Raw genomic sequence first — 21,612 nt, 5'->3', positions numbered from 1 at the left:
TTGGGAATCTCCAAAGGTATGTAGGAGGCATCGAATACTTTTCTAGTTCCTGTCAGGAGTGCAGGTGCTTGTCACCCATCCACGCTGAATGGTGCCTGGCATCACATTGGTGGAATCGCATTCATATGTACCCCACCCAGAAGTACCTCTCCTTCACTACCTTTGCAGTAGCTCACCAGGCACCTGATACTCCCCTACATGCCAGTGGAATCCCATAAGCTTTCTTCAGGTAGTTGTGCTAAATGAGTCTGGGTTCTCTGAGGAACTATGTTAAGGTTCAGTACACATTCAAGGGCTCAGGAGTTAAGACTTTTTTTTTCCCCCCTACCAGAATTAAAAAAAAAAAAAAAAAAGTACAAGATAAAGAAATATTAACTTCTTAAAAAGCCTGATGACTGTTTTGCAAGGAGCATGTATGTTACACTATATAATCAAGTAACACTGGCTGAGGGATGGCTCGGGAATTGAATAACCCATGTCTGTCTCTTTTGCTTGATGATTGCAACACTGTGTGCCCGGCACTGTTATGGTTCCTGGAGTTCTATTAACTTTTAAAAAAATAAATAAAAGACAATTCCTGTGAAGCCGTTGTTGATTTTCGTGGCCTATGCAGGGAACCGCGGTATGCAATCGTCCAGAAAGGCAGGTGGGCATTTCTTTTTCTTTCTCTTTCTTTTTTTTTTTTTTTTTGAGACGGAGTTTCGCTCTTCTTGCCCAGGCTGGAGTGCAATGGTCCGATCTCGGCTCACTGCGACCTCCGCCTCCCAGGTTCAAGCGTTTCTCCTGCCTCAGTCTCCCGAGTAGCTGGGATTACAGGCATGTGCCACCACGCCCGGCTAATTTTGTATTTTTAGTAGAGACGGGGGTTTCTCCACACTGGTCAGGCTGGTCTCGGACTCCTGACCTCAGGTGATCCGCCCGCCTCGGCCTCACAAAGTGCTGGGATTACAGGCGTGACCCACTGCGCCCGGCTGCAGGTGGGTATTTCTTTAAGGACTGGGCGACAGGCCTTCCGCTCCGAGAAGAACACTCACAGACCAGCGGCCTTTCCTTGTCAGGGCGAAAGCACCTAGGACAAATGCATAGCTGGTTTCCGGGCCCCGCCCCCACCTGTAGACTCCGCCTCTGGGTCCGCCACTCTCCCGTCAGGCGCCGCGCGCGCTCATTACCCCGCCCCTCAGGCTGCGCCCCGCCCCTTGCGGCGCCGAAGAGATGGCGGAGTTGGACATCGGGCAGCACTGCCAGGTGGAGCACTGCCGGCAGCGAGGTGATCGGAGAGCTTCCAGCCCCCATCCCCGGCCGCGGGAGACCGGGGCTCCGCTTTGGCTCCGCGGATGGTGGCGGCGGGTGAAGGGAGGCCACAAGGCTGGGCAGGGCCTGAGAAGCGGGGTGGGAGCGTTTCTTCTGGGGCTGCAGTGAGATCGGCTGGCGCGGGTTTTTTTTTGGCCGTGAGCCTTTGAAATGACTTGTGGTCTCCTTGGAAGGAAGCCATGCAATTCCTGAAAACGTACCTTGCAGTGTTTATTTTGGTTTTCGAGTGTGCCGTGTCCGAGCAGTGCACGAAGCCCACTGCTGGGTCGCGTGACGCACACTTACTCTGCTGAGCGCGGGTATGGGGACGCGTAGGTTTGGTCTGGGACTGTTGTCTTTTGACTTTGCCACTGCGACCTACGGCCAGCTACTTTCCCAAACTTTTTGTTTACTTATCTGTTACGTAGCTGTCAGGAGGAGTTGGGCGAGATCAACTCGCCCAACTAGTGTTCACGTGGATGTGTGTCCGGAAGAAGGCCCTTCCTTAGCTTTCATCAAATTATCAAAGGCATCCTGATCCTCAGATTATTCCACCAAATGGTCATCATGCTCTCCCAGCTCTGTCATTCCCTGATTCTCATTATTATTATTTGAACAAACATTTACAGATTATCGATTTTGGTGCTTGGACCACACAAGGGTGTAAACTACAGTCTTTTACACAGAAGACCTTTCCAACTAGTAAGCTGCATTTTAGAGAGAATTAATTAATAATATGGCAATGGGCTCTCCCCATTGCACTGAGACTTTGAGATATACCTAGTCCAAGGTAATGTGGCACTGGCTTCAGGATGCCATACACCTGGAAAGGACAAGTTTTTGAAGCATTAAAACCACACAGACTGCTCAGTCGTTGTTACTATGTTTCACACACTACATAAGGTAGCAAACAGGTTTAATCTCCCCTTGCAACTTCAGTCATTGGTATCAAGTGCCTGAATTACTGTGTCAAGGACTCTGAGATTTAGCCCAGTTTCAGTGGAGTTCCATAACTGATTAGTGATTTCTACTGTGGGAATGCGTGATAGGACAGGTGACACAATCCCTTCTAGGTTCTTGTTACTTATAGCCCTCTATCTATGTATCTTTCACCACTGGCTGTAATAACAAGCCAGTGTGACTTTTTTCATGTGGAAGCTTAGCCATTTGGGTTTTGACTGTAAATTATGCGTGTCTATGCCTGATCCCCCGCTAGTAAGTCCAATACACATTATATGCCATTCATGACATAGTTCATTTTCCTTTCCAGCTATGTATGTCTTTAGTGTCAATAACTGAGATGAGGCCAGGCCTATCTGTTTTGGGACTAGTGGAAAGCAGTTAAGATTTAGACTACGTCAAGTGTATATCCTAAATTTTATCTACCTTCTGGAGGGATTGAAGGATGGTATTAGGTGCTGGGAAATTGTCTTGACTTAATTCTTTCACCTGGGTCCTTCTGGTTTGCATCTAATGCTTCATTATTAAAAGTCTCAAAATATTAAGCACCTCCACCCAGTCACTGCAGTATTGTTCTTTTTCGTTTGTTTGTTTTGTTTTGAAATGGACTCTGGCTCTGTTGCCCAGGATGGAGTGCAGTGGCGCGATCTTGGCTCTCTGCAACCTCCGCCTCCTGAGTTCAAGCAATTGTCCTGCCTCAGCCTCTTAAGTAGCTGGGATTACAGGCATGAACCACCACGCCCAGCTAATTTTTTTGTGTTTTTTATTTTTTTATTTTTTAGTAGAGATGGGGTTTCGCCATGTTGGCCAGGCTGTTTTCAAACTCTTGACCTCAGATGATGCGCCCCCCTCGGCCTCCCAAAGTGCTGGGATTACAGGCGTAAACTACCACACTCGGCCCCTTGCAGTATTGTTCTGAGTTGAGTATACTCAAAAGAAGTTAATTGTTGTATTATTCTTATTAATTATAGTTACTGTATTACTATTCTGATCTTTTATATCTCATTTGGTTTCTGTAAGTACACTGTGAGTTCGGTGTGGCATACAGCATAGACACAGATATAGATACACATGCATACACACAGATAGACATATATACACAGAAAGGATGTGCTTATATCTTTATATCTGTCTCTGTATCTGCCTGTCTATATCTTTCTATTTTTCTTACCCAATAATAGAGCTTTGGTTTTGTATATGTTTATTAACATACATATATAGAAACACACACACATATACTTTATACTAACTGTACTATATATTACATCAAATTATATATATTTGAAATACCATAAATCTTATAGGTGTATATATAAATATATTTGAATATAGTCAAGCTTTGGCTATATATATATATGTACACACACAGATATATATTAGTACACAGATATATATATAAATATATATATTTATTGGAGATATATAAAAATATATATATCCAAAGTTTTACTGTTAAGTAACTTGCCTTAGTAAGTTACTTAGTAAGCAGTGGAATCAGAATTGAATCCCAGGTTTTTAACTCCAAATGTGGAATTTTTGCAGTATACAGTCATCAAAAACAACACCTAGTAAATCTGGGAAACAAAACAAAAAAGAAAAAGAAAACCACTAGAACTTATTTTTGTCTGACTTAGTAAAGTTACAAATAACATCTATTAATACCTTATGTTAATCCAATTACTTTCTGTTACAGTTATTGAAGTTGTGATTAATTTTGTTAGAGTGGTTACATAGTGCTTGCTACACTAGGATACTAGTCAAAATGAGAAGTTTTTCCATAGAGGTTGTCGTCTTGCTTAAGAAAACTAAATCAAAATCAGATACTGACCAGTATATACATTTTCTCTCAATTTTAGATTTTCTTCCATTTGTGTGTGATGATTGTTCAGGAATATTTTGGTAAGTTAAGTTTTTATGCAGGATTTGGGAGTAATTTTAGTGTTTATTAATATGAGGTTATTTCTGAAAAGTAGAATGATTTAAAATAATTGTTACTTTAGCCATTGATTATTGATATTTAGTATAGTTATAGGCTCTGATTACTTCTTCATATATGTGACTGATTTTTAAACTTCCAAAAGTGGGGTTATGTATGTGAATTTTATATAAAAGTTATATTTTTGTCTTTTAATTACAAGGAGAAAATAATATTCACAATATAAAGAATATGGTAAAAATCCAGTTATAATTATTGCTCTTTATTTTAATTAATAAAATGAAAAGAGCCCAACCTATAAATGCCTTAAAATAGGAATCACAGCATTTGACTACATTACATGCCAAGTAAAACCTGGGAATTAATCAAGAATTTTGGAAAATGGATTTTCCTTACAGTTAAACTTTAAAATATCAAGCATTTAATTTATAAAATAGAACACTGAAAGAATGAATTTTTTTCAGAATGTAATTCAGAATGATTTGTTGGAAGTAAATAAAAGTAGTGTATATTTTTAAATTATTTGGAATTAGAGAACTTTTCATATTTTACTACTGATGATCTTTTAGAAATAAAAAGAGCTGAAAGATATGTTTATATTTTCATTCAACCTAAAGCATTCAAAGTAAACGTAATTTAGGGTGGTGAATTGTTTTTACTCATATTGAAGTTGAACATTTGTGTTTTAAAACTTTTGAGACTATAGATGCTCCATCTTTAATTTATCTGACATTTCAGTTTTTTCTCATATTCAAAGTTATTAATGTAGTATGAGCATAATGTAAAGAATACTGAACATTAAAATATCACAAATTACTGCAGTTATCTTTAAGTATGTTATTTAAATAAACACTTACTATTATTATTTAAGCCTTGAACACAGAAGCAAGGAGTCTCATGGTTGTCCTGAGGTATGTTAATATTTTTCCAATCTGATAAAATGTATTTGTATTTATGTACTTTCATTCAGAATTTGATTAGATTTAAAGCCAGTCAGTATCACGGATTAAAGTTTGGCATACTAAACTGATTAGGTAAAGAGGCTTTTGCTTCATTTATATTATTTTTCTTTGTTTGAAAGAAAAATTGTTTTACTTGGTGTTTGTAAATTTTTACCCTCATAATTCTTATTCCTTAACATTTGTTTAGGTAGTCCACTTACAGTATAAGGCTATATATTTGTTTGTTTTGTTTTGTTTTTTTGAGATGGAGTTTTGCTCTTGTTGCCCAGGCTGGAGTGCAGTGGTACGATCTCGGCTCACTGCAACCTCCTCCTCCTGGGTTCAAGTGATTCTCCTGGCTCAGCCTCCCAAGTAGCTGGGATTATAGGCATGCGCCACCACGCCCGACTAATTTTTGTATTTTTACTAGAGATGGGGTTTCACCATGTTGGCCAGGCTGGTCTCAAACTCCTGACCTCAGGTGATCCACCCGCCTTGGCCTCCCAAAGTGTTGGGATTACAGGTGTTAGCCACCGTGCCCGGCCAAGGCTATATATTTATAAATATACACTTAAGTTAATGTCCTCCTTATATATTCCCTCCAGTTCACTGTGTCCTTCACTGTTGTGTACATTTTCACTGATGCCTGCTGATAGGATCTGTGGTAGTAAATCATTCTGGCTCAGTTGACCTAAGACAACCAGGAAGAAACCTATAGTTTAATAAAATTCCTACCCTAATTTTGCACAAATCATAAGTTAAGAAAGGTCTGGCAAATAGAAGTCAAAATATTACCCTTATTACTGGTAAAGATAAGTTGAATGATGAAGCTCAGCATAGAGCCAAATGGGTTTGCAAAGAAAATCCAGAATTAGGCAGACTTGCCCAGCAGTCACAGCAGTACTGGACCAGGTTAGGCTTTCTCCCTGAAGGCAGTTCAGTTCCAAGAGTAAGACAGAAAGCTAAGCCCACCATGTTCAATGTGTTCTAACACTTTTCAGTGGACATTTATTCCTTCTCACCATTTACCAAGTGCTTTACCAAATATTTTCACATCTTTTCTCTCAGTTATAGAAAGTTATTAAAGTTACATGAGGTTCAGTTGAAATCTGATTCTTTCGAGTTTAAATGATCAGTCAAAATCTGACTCTTTGAAGTTTACGTGATCTATTTGAGGAAAATTTGAATTACCTAGCATGTTGATTTTATGCAGCATTAATTGGAGGAAATATTCAGTCATACAGTAAAACTTACTGAAGTTTCTTGCAGTTTATAAATCTATCCTGTGTTTTCTTTTTTCTTAGGATATAATTTGATTTCTCTGAATGTCTCTCAGATAATTAGATCTCATTAATTAAATACTGAAACATCATTAGGCCATTGCAACAAGTTCAAAAAGATACTTAAATTAATTCCAACAAGATGTAACTATTATTTATAAAAAGGAATTCCCTTTGGTTGTAGTTTTCAAGCAATTATTTCCCTAAGTTTACTCATCTTTAGAAACCTAGTTTGTTAATGCTCAGAATAGCCTGGCTGATCTAGAATTTTTTTTTTTTTTTTTTAGTCTTATAAAACCTTTTCTTCCTGTGGTGGAGTATTTGCTGGTAATAAAACTATGAAATAGGGCATAGAGAATAATACATGATTATGAAAACTGTCTTTAACCTTTTATCTCACAAATAAATAAATGTTTTTTAAGTGTTTTATTTTCTGAGTTAAGTGTTTGATCTCCTAAAATTAGTGTGGAAATTAGGTTGACTTGCCATTTGAGGGTTGATGAGATAATTACCTGAGCATATCATGGGGACATCTTTGTATGAGACTGTTACAAAGCAGGTTAAAATTATAGAGCGTAATTACATAGTCATTTCAACTTGACTTAGAAGACAGATATACCACAGTAGGAAAATTATGAGAATGTGGTACAGTCAGCATAGTAATCATTTGTCACACAAAACATTCTTTATAATCTTTATGTGAGAGTAAGTAACTTGCTCTAATAAGTTTAAGCAAAAATAATATGAATGCTGCCTTCTAGAATAGACACATTGATTTGGTTTAGGTCTGAAATGTAATACATTTCCTCCTTTTTGCATTTTCAGGTGACTGTAATCAATGAGAGACTGAAGACAGATCAACATACATCTTACCCATGCTCTTTCAAAGACTGTGCTGAGAGAGAACTTGTGGCAGTTATATGTCCTTATTGTGAGAAGAATTTTTGCCTGAGGTGATTGATCACTTAGGCTGTTCACACTTTGTATATCTGTGTAAGTACTATACAAACACATGAACTAGTGTCCCTCTTCTATTGCTCATAGACACCGTCATCAGTCAGATCATGAGTGTGAAAAACTGGAAATCCCAAAGCCTCACATGGCTGCCACTCAGAAACTTGTTAAAGGCATTATTGGTAAGTATCTAGAAAGCGTGTTTTGTTGCTTTCCTAGTTCCAGAGCTCCTGCTTCTTATGTCTACTTTCCAGTTATGGGAGGCATCATTAATAACCCCAGTGGTATTCGTATTAACTTGTATTTTGATGATATTCTTGTGACAGTATTTCTTATGAGGTCTGCCTGACCAATGAAAATTTGGAAATTATTTGGAGGTACTCCACCATAAGTACTTATCTCTTTTGCTGAGCCACTTAGATTAGCTGGTTAACCATCGGGCTAGAAATGGTATTCATGAGATTGAAGTAGTCGGCTGCTTTCTCTACAGACTAAACTCTAAGCCTAGTCAGCTGTTCTGTGAATGCTGCTGATAATAAGAGATACCAGGAATGAATGTATCTGTGACTTAAATCAGTCTCTCTGCCAGTATGTTAGCTCAGAATTTTTATTCCATATTAAGGATAGTACCTTTATTACAATCTTGCATAACCAAATCTTAAGGTTGTCTGTAGAAGCATTAATGACTGCTTTAGGTTAAATAGGCTTAAATTGGAAAGAAGCACATTATAGTGAATTTTTTGATGTGGAGATTGCTTAGATCAATCTCAATGATATTTTTCCATTGACCATGTAAATACAATAACGATACAATGAATGTGGTCTCTGTATATCTCTCTTGTGTATAATTTATATATGTTTCAGAGCCATAATTAATAAGTGTATTATAATAAAACTCTATTTGTAATGTGAAAGTTTTATGTGATTACATGCTTACACTTCTTAGATTCCAAGACAGGAGAAACAGCAAGTAAACGACGGAAAGGTGCCAAAAATAGTGAAACAGCTGCAAAGGTTGCATTGATGAAATTAAAGATGCATGCTGATGGTGATAAGTCATTACCACAGGTTGGTCTTAGAGATTTTTTAAAACACAAAAATTTCAAATATAGTTGAAGTCCTCTTTGTATTCCTCCTTCCCATCAATTAACAACTAACCTAAACCTGTTATGTATCATTCTTAATGTTGCATGGTATATGTCTGCATAAATAATACATAGTTTTATGAGTTTTTTCACTTTATAGACATGATAGTGAACCATATGATAGTGAACCATATCCTTCTTTGAGGTTTTCTTTTTTTTTTTTTCCCCACTTGGGATGTGCTGTTAACATTTATCCATGCTGAGACATTTAGTCAACAAAATTCAGATTTTTTTCAATTTTTTGCTATTATAAACTGTCTATGGTGACCATCTTTGTGTATATGTAGAAGAGTTTCTCTAGGACTGTTCCTTTAAAACTTCACAATATCAATTATTTTATATAACAACCATATATATACACACACACACATACCTTAACACAGTTGAGTGTTATATGTGTTATATTATGGTATTTGTTATTATGTTTTAAAGATTGTGGCCGGGCGCGGTGGCTCAGGCCTGTAATCCCAGCACTTTGGGAGGCCAAGACGGGCGGATCATGAGGTCAGGAGATTGAGACCATCCTGGCTAACACAGTGAAACCCCATTTCTACTAAAAATACAAAAAAATTAGCCGGGCATGGTGGTGGGCGCCTGTAGTCCCAGCTACTCGGGACACTGAGGCAGGAGAATGGCGTGAACCTGGGAAGTGGAGCTTGCAGTGAGCTGAGATCGCACCACTGCACTCCAGCCTGGGCGACAGAGCGAGACTCCATCCCAAAAAAAACAAACAAAAACAAACAAACACACAAACAAAAAAGATTGTTAGAACCTATTAGGTTGATTTTCCAATCCCTGATGGATTGAGACTACCGTTTAAAAAATGCTACTTTAGTGAGTATACCTAGAAATAGAAAACCTGGATTATGGGCTTTGCTGATCTTCAGCTTTACTAGATATGGTCAACTTCCTGTTGTCAGTGATTGTACTCATTTGTCTGTTTCTATTAGTGCTTCCAACAATGTCTATTTTTGGCCATTTATTCCTTAATAAAAATTTTAGGATCACTTTGCCCTGTTCGGTGAAATTATGATTTTGATAGGAATTATGCTGAATTTTAGATTAGAGAGTTGACATCTTTAGAATTTTGACTCTTCCCATCTATGTCTGTGGTATACCTTTCCAACTTTTCTTTAGGTTTTCTTTTATGTGCAATTATAGAAGTAACATTCTGTAATGCTTACCATAAATATTTACATACCTTTACTTAGTTTTATTCTTAGGCTCTTTATAATTTTTGCTGTCATTATAAATAATACCTTTTTTAAAAAATTACATTTTCCTAGCTAATTATTGTTGGTTAATGTTATGTTGCCCTTCTATCCAGCAAATAAATTCCTAATAGTTCCCATATTTTGTAGATTTTCTGGGCTATTTTCTGTGTAGTCATATCTTCTCCAAATGCCAATTTTTGTGGATTTTTTCTACAGATTTTCTCTTCTCTTTTGTTCATTATCATTGTTTGTCTTAATGTTGAGATCTTCAGAACAATGTTGAATAATATGGGCAATAGAAGGAATCTTCATCATGTTTCTGACTTTAATGCAAATGTATCTAAAGTTTCATCAAGTATTAGATATACTGTAAATTTGTGTAAGTAGCCTTTTTCTTGATACTGTTATTTCTTTCTATTCCTAGTTTGCTAGGAATTTACATTATGAATGGATATTAAACTTTACTGTAAATTTTTTTCTTACATCTAGTAAGATGATCATTTTTTCCTCATCAATGTAATAAATTTTATCGATCAGTTTTTCTGTTGTTAGATCGTCAAATATTTCAGGATAAATCACTGACTCTGGTATATAGTTGTTTTAAAATGCACTGAGAAATTGATTTGCTAACATATTATTTAGTGTGTGTTAGTGACATTAATAGCAAGATTATGCTCAAAAATTAGTTGAGTAGCTTTCTCTCTTTTATTCTTTGAGGCAGTTGTAGAGGATGGGAATTATTTGTTCTTAAAGGTTTGGTAACACTCAGTTGTAGTAACTCTTGGAGAATTTTGAATACTATTCCAATGTGTTACATCTTGCTTTATCTGGATAATCTAGTTCTTCTGAAGTCAATTTTGGTAAATATTTTTCCAAAAAACTGTTTGATGTAGATTTTTCAGTTTATTATTATCAAGTTGTTCAGGTTATTCTGTTATACTTCAGAATCTCTATGTGTCTTTAGTCATTCTACTTTCTTAATATTTTTCATTTGTACTTTTCTTTCTTTCCCCTTTAGACAGAACAGCTAGAAGTTTATCCTTATTTTTTCTTAGTGTTTTCAAAGAACCATGATTTGGATTTAAAGATCTCTGTGTTTTGTTTTCTGTTTCACTAATTTTTGCTTTTATATTATTTCCTTCTGCTTTGTTTAGATTTTTCTCTGATGACCTTTTTCCAGCCTTTCACATAGAATGGTAATTTATTGATTTTATTTTTGTTTTGTTTTGTTCTGAGACAGAGTCTCGCTCTGTCACCCAGGCTGGAGTGCAGTGGCGCGATCTCAGCTCACTGCAACCCCCGCTTCCCGGGTTCAAGTGATTCTCCTACCTCAGCCTCCTGAGTAGCTGGGATTACAGGCGTGCACCACCACACCCGGCTAATTTTTGTATTTTTAGTAGAGATGGGATTTCACCATGTTGGTCAGGCTGGTCTTGAACTCCTGACCTCGTTCGTGATCCACCCTCCTCGGCCTCCCAAAGTGCTGGGATTGCAGGCATGAGCCACCGTGCCTGGCAGTTTGTTTATTTTTAATATACTTGTTTAGGTGTAACAATATACTTGTTTGGTGTCTTTATTTTGTTACCATTTCAAACACAGGCAAGTTACATAGTACAAATAACTTTTCCATATTCTTTACCCAATTGTACCAATTATTTTTATGTTGCCCTGTTTGCTTTATCATCTGCTGTCTCTCTCTGTCTATGTACCATATGTATATGTGTGTACTTAATTTTTGGTCCACTTGATTTATCACTTTCTCAGATTAAAATCTCCTACTATGGATGTGGTTTTGCTAATTTTTTTATATAACTCTAACGGTTTGTAGAGTTACGTATTATCACGTGCATAGAGTTTCTTCATTGTTATATGTTCTTTATGAATTTTGCCTTTAAACCTATTTTGAATTATAATATTGTTTCACTAGCTTTCTTTTGGTAAATATTTAACAAGTATGTAATTTTCATCCCTTTATATTTCAACTTTTTTTGTTGTTTTGTTTTAGGGTGTCTCTTGTAAGCAGCATATAGCTGGACTTTGTTTTTTTTAAACCAATTTGATAGTATCTCTCTTTTGTAGGTGAGTTGAATCCTTTCTTGTTTATGGTGGTCATTGGTGTATTTGAACATATTTCTTCCATCATACATTTTCTGCTCATCACCCTTTTTCTTTGACTCTTTCTCTTTCCTTTTGTATTGAATTTGTTCTGATGGCTTAGAAACAATTGATTACAGTTTTCTTGTTTTATTGACTACCCCTGATATTTTCCTTTTTTGAAATTTTATTTGATTTTTTAAAATTGCAAAGGTAGTATAAGCTTTTAACAAGTATAGCTATCAAAAGATGCGTATGGAGAAAAAACACACGCTCCTGTGTCTCTCATCCATTTCCATCCCCTAAAGCAGCGATTCTTAACTGAAAGCAGTTTTGCTCCCTAAGGGGACATTCAGCAATGTCTGGAGACAATTTTAGTTGTCACAGTTGGGAATGGGGTGCTACTGGTATTTAGTTGGTAGAGGCCAGAGATGCTGTTAAATTCATACATTGTAGAGGACAAGGCCGACAACAGAGAATTTTTTCTTGGCCTAAAATGTAAATAGTGACAAAGTTGAGAAGACCTGCTCTCAAGTATTCAGTAATACTTACATTACTTTGCAATTCTTCTATTGCTTAAAACATAACAGTAAAAACTTCTACAAGACTTACTTTGAGGCAGTCTGCTAACATATTTCATCCTTGCAACAAGTTTATAAGGTATGCACTATTAACTCTTAACCAAAAAGATTAACATTCTATTAACATAGCTAGTAAGTGGAGAACTATGAATTGAAACTAGGCAGTCGGGTTTCACAAACCATCTTCTTCACACACTTAACAGTATATCATAAAGCATTCTATAAGTTTGTAGATAAAAGTTTTTCCCTTTATTATTAATGTTTGTGTGTGTGTATAAGCATAGATATACTAGAGATATATGTGGGTGTCTGTGTTTATACATACTTACATGTATAATATATACATGTGTATTGTATCCGTGTATATATGTATATGTGTAAGTGTATTTATTATGTGTGTATAACATTTTACATAAATGAAAATGTATTCTACTTGTATATGTGTGCAAAGGCATAAAGAATGTTTTTCTGTCATTATTTTATAAAAATGGTATCATTCATTTAGTCAACACACTTAAAAAAAAATACTTTCTATATACCAAGCCCTGATAATACAGTAGTGAATAAAACAGAATCCCTTCTGCCCTTATGAACCCAGAGTTCCTGGAGTTTATATGCCACTGGGCTGAGACAGATATTAAATATATAATAGTTCGTGTAGTGATTAGGGCTATAAATAAAACTAAAGCAGGTTTGGGGTAGATTATGTATCCTCTCATTAATGCCTAGTAGAAATTCCCTCAAGTGAGTTGGTGTGACCCTAAATCATTTTCTTTACAAACTGCATTCTCTTCTGTGGTGTGGGTGTACTGTCGCTTATTTTGTCATTTTTCAATTAATGAGCATTCACTTTGTTTCCAGTTTTGGCTACTGTGCTAAGTAGCCTGTGTGGTACTTTTCTTTCTGTGAGATAAATTCCCAAGAGTGTGTTTGTGTCAAATGGTACACGTATTTTAAATTTTAATAAAAATTGTCAAACAACTTTACAAAAAATTACAATTCACATTTCTAATCAAACTTCATTGGCGGATTGCCTATACTAAGCATGGTTTTGTGGCTCTAGTTTTTTAATCACCTTTAGTACTTACAACTCTTCTGAGATATATTTTTATCCTAATTTCACAGATGAGTCATCTGGAGTTAAGTATTTTTAAGAGCACTAACTTGGTAAGATCCTGCCCTTCTAACCAGTTCCGTATACTTCCTCTTGTGGCCAAACATGAGAGTACCCATTTTCTCCATGGTTTCCAGTAGCTATTAGCATTCTTTTTAATATTTTATAGTTTGGTGGCTATAAAAAGATATTTCATAATTGCTTTAATTTGTATTTTCCTGACTACTATTCAGTTTGGACAACTTTTAATATGTTTTTTAGGCATTTGAATTTGCCTTTCTCTGAATTGTTAGTGAGTATGCTTTGATCATTTTTCTTTTGGGATATTTTTCTTTTTATTTTGTTTGGTCAACTTATAGGAGCTCTTAGACTATAAAAGATGTTAATCCTTTATCTATAATCATTATTTGTAAATTGTTTTTCAAATCTATCAGTGTATTGATATTACTTATATTTCTAATTCACGTAGCAATATTTTACATTTACATTTTCCAAGTTCTGTCTTTTCTTTCATTCCTGTTGTGGTTTTCCTTTGGGTTTTGTGGGTATGTTTGTTTTGTTTTGCATTAGCCTTTTTTTTTTTTTTTTTTTTTTTTTTTTTTTTGACGGAGCTTTGCTGTTGTTGCCCAGTCTGGAGCGCAATGGTGCGATCTCAACTCACTGCAACCTCTGCCTCCTGAGTTCAAGCAATTCTCCTGCCTCAGCCTCCTGAGTAGCTGGGATTACAGGCATGTGCCACCACGGCCCGGCTAATTTTTGTGTTTTTAGTAAAGACAGGGTTTCACCATGTTGGTCAGGCTGGTCTCGAACTCCTGACTTCAGGTGATCCACCTGCCTCAGCCTCCCAAGGTGCTGGGATTATAGGCGTGAGCCACTGCGCCCGGCTTGTTTTGGATTAATCTTTAATCCACCTGTTTTTTTTGTTAGCATATGATGTGAGCTAAGGGCTTAATTTTATTTTCTTCCAGTTGTTTAGGTAGTTTTGCCACCACTGATTATTTAATAAGTTATCTATGTTTTATTGGATTGAAATACCAAAATACCACCTTCATGAAAAGTTGAACATTTTATTCCTGTATATGGATTTATTTCTTAATTTTCTATTACAGTCTACTCATTCATTTTTTACTCATAAGTTAATACCAAATTGATTTGGTGCAATAGCTTTATAGAATGTTCTGTATCTGATCATGCAAGTCCCATCCATATTTTTCCATTTTTTTCTAGTATTTTTATTAGCATTTATTTATCCATCTGAATGTTATGGTTATTATATTCAGATTTTAAAAAATACCACTCTTAGGATTTATAGGTTATCATAATGGGGCAAGGTTGTGAATAACAGACTTCAACATAGCCTGTTAAAGAAGTTAGACTCTTTAAAAGCAAAATGTGGAAGCTGAGAGTATGATTATTAAAAGCAACAGATAGCACAGCATAGTCTTAGACAGAAATGTGGCTTCCTACATCCCTTCATGTTTCCCACAAGGATGTGATGAGTGAATATTGCCTGGAGGAAGCGAGGATTTGACCATTTATTTGAAGGCCCCTTTGCCATTCTCCTGGAGATTTTATACCATCTTGGCCTCCTTTTTTATGTCCTGAGGATTCCAGCCCCTTTCCTGCTCCTAAGCTTCCAGTAATTCATGCAAAACATCCTTAATGAATACCTGAGTGGGTTCTATGAAGTTAGGTGAAGTACAGTTCGAATTCCCAGCAGTATCTACTAGCAAGTCTAGGCTTTTGGCCTGACTCAGAACCATTCCTGAAGGATTCACACTGGATTTGCTTTATATGCTATACATTAATTTTGGAAGAAATGACATTTTTATGACATTGTCTTTCTGTAGGGACCTTATATGTCTTTATTTATTCAGATGTTTTATTCCCTTCTGCAACATTTCATATTTTTCTTCTTTTATGTTGTATTCCTTATTTTCATTGCTACTTATTTCATGGTTTTTGTTTAGGTTGAGAACAGAATATTTTCCCCACTTCTATTGCCAAATACTTACTGCTAATAAAGAGAAAAAAAATCTTCAGTTCTGTATACTCATATTATTCAGCTACATCACCAAAATCTTTTATTAATTTTAGAAGTTTTTTCTACTAGTGTTTTTTAATTTTCTAGTTAAAAATTACACCTTGTTAACAAATAAGAATAGCTTTAATTTTTTTAATATTTATACTCATTATTTCATTTTTCATACTACATTATCTATAATCTCCAATATAATATCCTAAAATGATAATGGTGATAACAACTATGTGCTTACATTCTTAACGTATATAATTAAATATCAATGTTTTTCTCAAAGCCTAAAGTTAGTTGGTATTATATCCTCCTGAATACGAGCTTGAAATGCTTTATCCAGTTGACTATCTCCTATCCCATCATCTTTTTTTAACATAAAAATTAATTTTAAGTTAATAGCTATTAAAATTTACCAACACTTTTTTTTTGTTTTTTGTTTTTTTTTCGTTTCTCCTTCCTTAGGGCTCACTTTTATTTTTACTAAAGTACATTCTTTAGCAGTTCATTCAATAAAGATCTCTGGTAATAAACTCTATGAGTCTTTTTTGAACATGTCCTTATTTTGCCCTTACTTTTAGCTGGATTGTCTATTAAACTTTCTCAACACTTCTAATAAACTTTGTCATCTATTATTGGAAGAACATCTGTGTCAGTCTTACTCTATGAGTAATCTATCTTTTTTGGTAGCTTTTAAGATTTCTTTTGATATTTTCCAGTTTCTGTGGAATGTTTCTATGTGTGGATTTATTTTAGTTATTCAGTTGGACACATTGTAAATTTTGACTTTTTGGAAAATTGTACTCATTTTCTCTCTAAATAGTGCTACTTCACCATTTCTTCTTTTCTGAATCTCTTGTCGACATATTTTGGGGATCTATAGTTGTTTTTGTTTTTGTTTTGAGACAGCGTCTCACTCTGTCACCCAGGCTGGAATGCAGTGGCACAGTCTCAGCTCACTACAGCCTCTATTTCCCCGGTTCAAACAATTCTCGTGCCTCAGCCTCCTGAGTAGCTGGGACTACAGGCGCATGCCCCCACACCTGTCTAATTTTTGTATTTTTAAGAGATGGGGTTTTGCCATTTTGGCGAGGCTGGCCTCGAACTCCTGACCTCAAGTGATCTGCCGACCTCAGCCTCCCGAAGTGCTGGGATTACAGGTGTGAGCCACCATGCCCAGCCTATAATTGTTTCTATCTTGTGTCTCTTTATGTGGTATTCTGGATGACTTCCTCGTATCCATCTTATAATAAATTAGGCCTTTTTATTGAGGATTATAGAAACTTATCTATAATAAATTTTGAGTGTTTTACTCCAGAAACTATTTTTTAATTTTCATTTTTTGACTTGGATCTTCATGTCTTTTATGTTTTATTTATGCCTATTTTGGTTTTATAACTTCTTGTTTCTTTTTTATCTAATTGTGCATCCTAACTACCTTTTTTAATGTCTTTTTAAAGTTCAGCTGTCTTCATTTGCCCATAATGAGTTAATCTTCAGTTTGTTTTGAAATTTCAGTTAATGCAATTAAAATGTTCATCTTGAATAGGAGGTTCTTCCTATATTTCTCCTTCCTGTCACTGACAGATCCCTGTCTAGCAATTTTATACTTAAGTCAGCATTCAGCAGTAACTTTAGCTGCCCTTCCTAGAGCAGAGGTCCCACATGCTCCTCTGCTTCCGAGCAGAGAGCCTGACCCAGGAGCTTATACTTATCTCCCTGTGGTGCTGTTATTTCCCACTTACCTATAAGCTGACCTCCTCCTCTTCTGGAGCCCTGAAAGCCTGTAGCTTAGCCAGCCTATCACTTTGCATTTCTGTTTCATTTTTGATCCTCATACATATTTATCTTTTTTTTAAAAAAAGATAAGGCTATATCTTATTAATTTTCTCTTTCTGTATTTATCTTCTTGCTGCTTTCTTTTTGGAGCAAGTAATACTTGATTATAGAGGTGGCTTATAGTTTGAATTTCCAGTGATTTCTTGTTTTTTCTTTTAATACTTGTTACCTGTAATAACACACCCCACTGGTCTTCAACAAATCTAAATTCCTTACTGCTGAGATGAGAATTGTGTTGAATTTATTATTTCTCAGAATAATTGTGATCTTTCCACAAGTTAGAGATGCTCCTGTTATGCCAAAATTTTTGTTTTAGCAAGAATTGACCTGTAAAGCCAGCACTTTTAAAAAGCAGTTTTTAGGAATCAGTGAAGATCAAAGGCCAAGCCTTTTGCTCCTACTCATTCTTTCCTGCTTTTTTTTTTTTTTTTTTTTTTGAAATAGGGTCTTACTGTGTTGCCCTGGCTGGAGTACAGTGGCATGTTCACCACTCGTTGCAGCCTCGACCTTCTTGGGCTCAAGTGATCCTCCCACCTCAGCCTCCAAAGTAGCTGGGACTACCAGCACACACCACTATACCCAGCTAATTTTTTGTGCTTTTTGTAGAGATGGAGTTTTACCATGTTGCCCAGGCTGGTCTTGAACTCCTAGGCTGAAGCAATTTGCCTGCCTTGACCTCCCAAAGTGCTAGCATTATAGGCATGAGCCATCATGCTCAGCCATCCATTTGTTAATTAGGCAAGAAAATACAATATAAGGAGAGGGCAGATAAGATATAGAATACTAGAGAAATCCTTTCTAAGTCCTTTCTTTTGTTGATAAGGTACTTGGGGTTTGGAGGTCTTTTTCTATCTCTTTTTTTTTGTTTTTAATGTTTCCTTGTTCTGAAAAGTCCTTCTATCTAAATACATAGTGAGGTCTTTCACACAAAAAGAAATGTTATATGTGTCAGAAATCTTTGAATTGCAAGTGACAGAAACTTGATTCCAACTAGGAAAATCAAAACAAACTTTTTCCCTCATATAATGGGGAATAATGAATTGATCTGGTCTTTGGGGATGAATTCAGGAACTCAGATTATGTTGAAAGAGCTCATCTGTTTTCTTGTTATTTCTCTTTCTACATTGACCTCATTTTTTTCCATTTGAGGAAACTTTTTCCACATTGGTTTAGGAATGGCTGTTAGGTGACGGGGTTCGCTGTAGGCAACTCCAGGTTTAATTTGATAAAACTTAAAAAAAATAAGGAGAAGCCGGGTGTGGTGGCTCACTCCTGTAATCCCAGCATTCTGAGAGGCCGAGGCAGGTGGATCACCTGAGGTCAGGAGTTCAAGACCAACCTGAACAACACGGTGAAACCCCGTCTCTAGTAAAAGTACAAAAATTAGCCAGGCATGGTGGCACGTGCCTGTAATCCCAGCTACTCAGAGGCTGAGGCATGAGAATCACTTGAACCCTGGAGGCGGAGGTTGCAGTGAGCCAAGATCGCACCATTGCACTCTAGCCTTGGCAACAAGAGCGAAACTCCCTCTCAAAAATAAATAAATAAATAAATAAGGAGAGTGCTCTTTGTCTCCTAAGCTGTTGAACATAAAATCCCAGGAACAGACCTGATTGGCCTAACTTCGGCCACATGCCTGTCTTTGCACAGATCACCTTGGCCAGGGTGTTCGTCCTATGCCCATGCATTTATGTGTATTTTTGGCTACTGTGATTGGTATTCCAAATAGCAGATACCTTGTTAGAAGGTAATTCTGCTCTGACCAGAAGAAGAGAGGAAGGGTTGGCACCAGACAAAAACTGATGTCTATTTTGCCTATGTAATGGTTGTTTTAACTTTTTCGTTTTACAGACAGAAAGAATTTACTTTCAGGTTTTCTTACCTAAAGGGAGCAAAGAGAAGAGCAAACCAATGTTTTTTTGCCACCGATGGAGCATTGGAAAGGCCATAGACTTTGCTGCTTCTCTAGCCAGGCTTAAAAATGACAATAACAAATTAACAGCTAAGGTAACATCTCATTATAATAATATTTCTATATTAATAAAGGTGTTATGATGCTCCATTCAAGCATGTTTATTTATTACAGTATGACTTACTTTTCCCTTCACAGAAATTAAGGCTGTGTCACATTACTTCAGGAGAAGCCTTACCCTTGGATCATACTTTGGAAACCTGGATTGCTAAGGAGGATTGTCCTTTATATAATGGTGGAAATATAATCTTGGAATATCTTAATGATGAAGAACAATTCTGTAAAAATGTTGAATCTTACTTGGAATAGTCATTTAAAGATTCAAGTCAGAAATCACAGGGAAAATTCTATTACATGTTTAAGTCCATTTATTTTACTACAGATACTATTTTTGTAATTTTTAAAAGTTGCTTTCTAACTTATTTCCCCTTATGTCACATTTTAAATTATGAGTTTTCTATTAGAGTTTTTTGGTTTTAAGTTTAATTGTGTGCGGATCCTCAATTATTAGCAAATTCTTATATTTAATTAGCTTTCATTAGTTTATGCTGTAGTGACAACAACAAAGATGTATTTCCTGGTGGGGGATGTCAGCTGTTGATTGGCTGTGACACTGCTTTGTGTCATCTTTTCACCATGATCAAAGGCGAAGGAAGGGATCTCTTTTCGGACATTGTGATTGTTTTAGCAGACAGAGAAAGAGATGAAATACACTTCAGTTTTCTCTTAAAAGATGCATGTATCATACTTGCTTTAAGCAAGTCATGTGGCCAAGCCTAGCATCATGGAGCCAGAAAGTATAGCCTTGCTGTCTGTCTACATCATGATGTATAAATTGATATATCTACATGAATTATAGAAACTTAGAAGTGATCTTTATTCAGTCTTATAATTTTTACATGAAGAATCTTAGGCCTAGAAGGAGAAAATGATTTTCTTTCTATTACCTAACTAGATTGGGGCATATTTCTGATAAAGACCCACCTCTAGTGAGATTCATCTTTTTTGTTTGTGTGACTATATTCCATAGAGAAGAAAGATGGGATAGCTCAACTTCATTATATACCAAAGCAAAACACATGCCAAATGATGACTACATTTTACCAACAAATTTAGACGAGTATTCTTGACTAGTGTTTACTATCTATACCCCCAAAACTACTACTATATAGACAGAATAGAAAGTATTTCTATTTGTCCTTTTTTTGTTTTCTGTTCTAATTGTCAGGGACATATGTAGTGGCTATAGGTTTACTTAAAAGGAATAAACTTCGAATGCTCATTTGGTTTATTTCCTTTCTAATTCTTCATATTATTTTTATGTGAGGAATGGAGATAATTTCCGACTTTTATTATGTTCTTATACTTTCATTCATTAGCATAGTTATTTGAGTTCCCACTAAATGTAGGGATTTGTCTCTAATTGCCATGATTAATACAATGATGATGTGTATACATACAGGTATATCTTGGAAATATTGTGGGTTCAGTTTCAGACTACCACACAAAGCAAATATTGGAGTATATTGAGCCAGACAAATTTTTTCTGTTTCCCAGGGCATATAAAAATTATGTTTACACCATACTATAGTCTATTTAATGTGCAATAGCATTATGTCTAAAAAATGTATATACCTTAAATAAAAAATACTATATTGCTAAAAAATGCTAATAATCATCTGAGCCTTCAACAATTTGTAATGTTTTTGCTGATGGAGGGTCTTGCCTAATTTCAATAGCTACTGACTGATTGGGGTGGTAGTTACAGAAGGTTGGGGTGGCTGTGACAACTTCTTAAAATAAGACCACAATGAAGTTTGCCATATTGATTGACTCTTCTTTTCATGAAAGATTTCTGTGTAGCATGCAATGCTTTTGATAGCATTTTTTCCTGAGTAGAACTTCTTTCAAAATTGAAGTCAGTCCTCTTAAACCCTGCCAAAGCTTTATCAACTAAGGTTATGGAATACCTAAATTTTTTGTTATCATTTCAACAACGTTCTTAGCATCTTCACTAGGAGGAGATTCCTTCTTATTTTATTTATTTATTTATTTATTTTCTGAGGTGGAGTTTCACTCTTGTTGCCCAGGTTGGAGTACAATGGTGTGATCTTGGCTCACTGCACCCTCCGCTTCCCAGGTTCAAGTGATTCTCCTGCCTCAGCCTCCTGAGTAGCTAGGATTACAGGCATGTGCCACCATGCCTGGCTAATTTTGAATTTTTAGTAGAGACGGAGTTTCTCCATGTTGGTCAGGCTGG

General features: G+C 36.0%; 1 protein-coding gene across 3 annotated transcripts; it reads left to right on the top strand.

The window, feature by feature from the left end:
• Positions 1 to 1,170: 1,170 nt before the first annotated feature.
• On the top strand, positions 1,171 to 21,018 carry ZFAND1 (zinc finger AN1-type containing 1). Of its 3 annotated transcripts, XM_063726702.1 has the most exons (9): positions 1,171 to 1,267; positions 4,107 to 4,149; positions 5,058 to 5,097; positions 7,233 to 7,360; positions 7,452 to 7,543; positions 8,308 to 8,429; positions 13,521 to 13,562; positions 19,232 to 19,387; positions 19,491 to 21,018. In XM_063726702.1, exons 1-9 carry the CDS (start codon positions 1,213 to 1,215, stop codon positions 19,659 to 19,661), a joined length of 849 nt encoding a protein of 282 aa, XP_063582772.1. In that variant the 5' UTR covers positions 1,171 to 1,212; the 3' UTR covers positions 19,662 to 21,018. The 3 variants fall into 3 exon arrangements, with proteins under 3 accessions (XP_063582772.1, XP_002819266.3, XP_054417774.1); XM_002819220.5 differs by lacking the exon at positions 13,521 to 13,562; XM_054561799.2 differs by lacking the exon at positions 13,521 to 13,562 and having other exon boundaries at positions 1,190 to 1,245.
• The last annotated feature ends 594 nt before the right edge of the window (positions 21,019 to 21,612 follow it).

This window comes from Pongo abelii, chromosome 7 (genome assembly GCF_028885655.2).
Source record: "Pongo abelii isolate AG06213 chromosome 7, NHGRI_mPonAbe1-v2.0_pri, whole genome shotgun sequence".
NCBI classification, from domain to species: domain Eukaryota; kingdom Metazoa; phylum Chordata; class Mammalia; order Primates; family Hominidae; genus Pongo; species Pongo abelii.
Note: the sequence above shows the minus strand (reverse complement) of the source record. Positions and strands in the feature narration are given on the sequence as shown.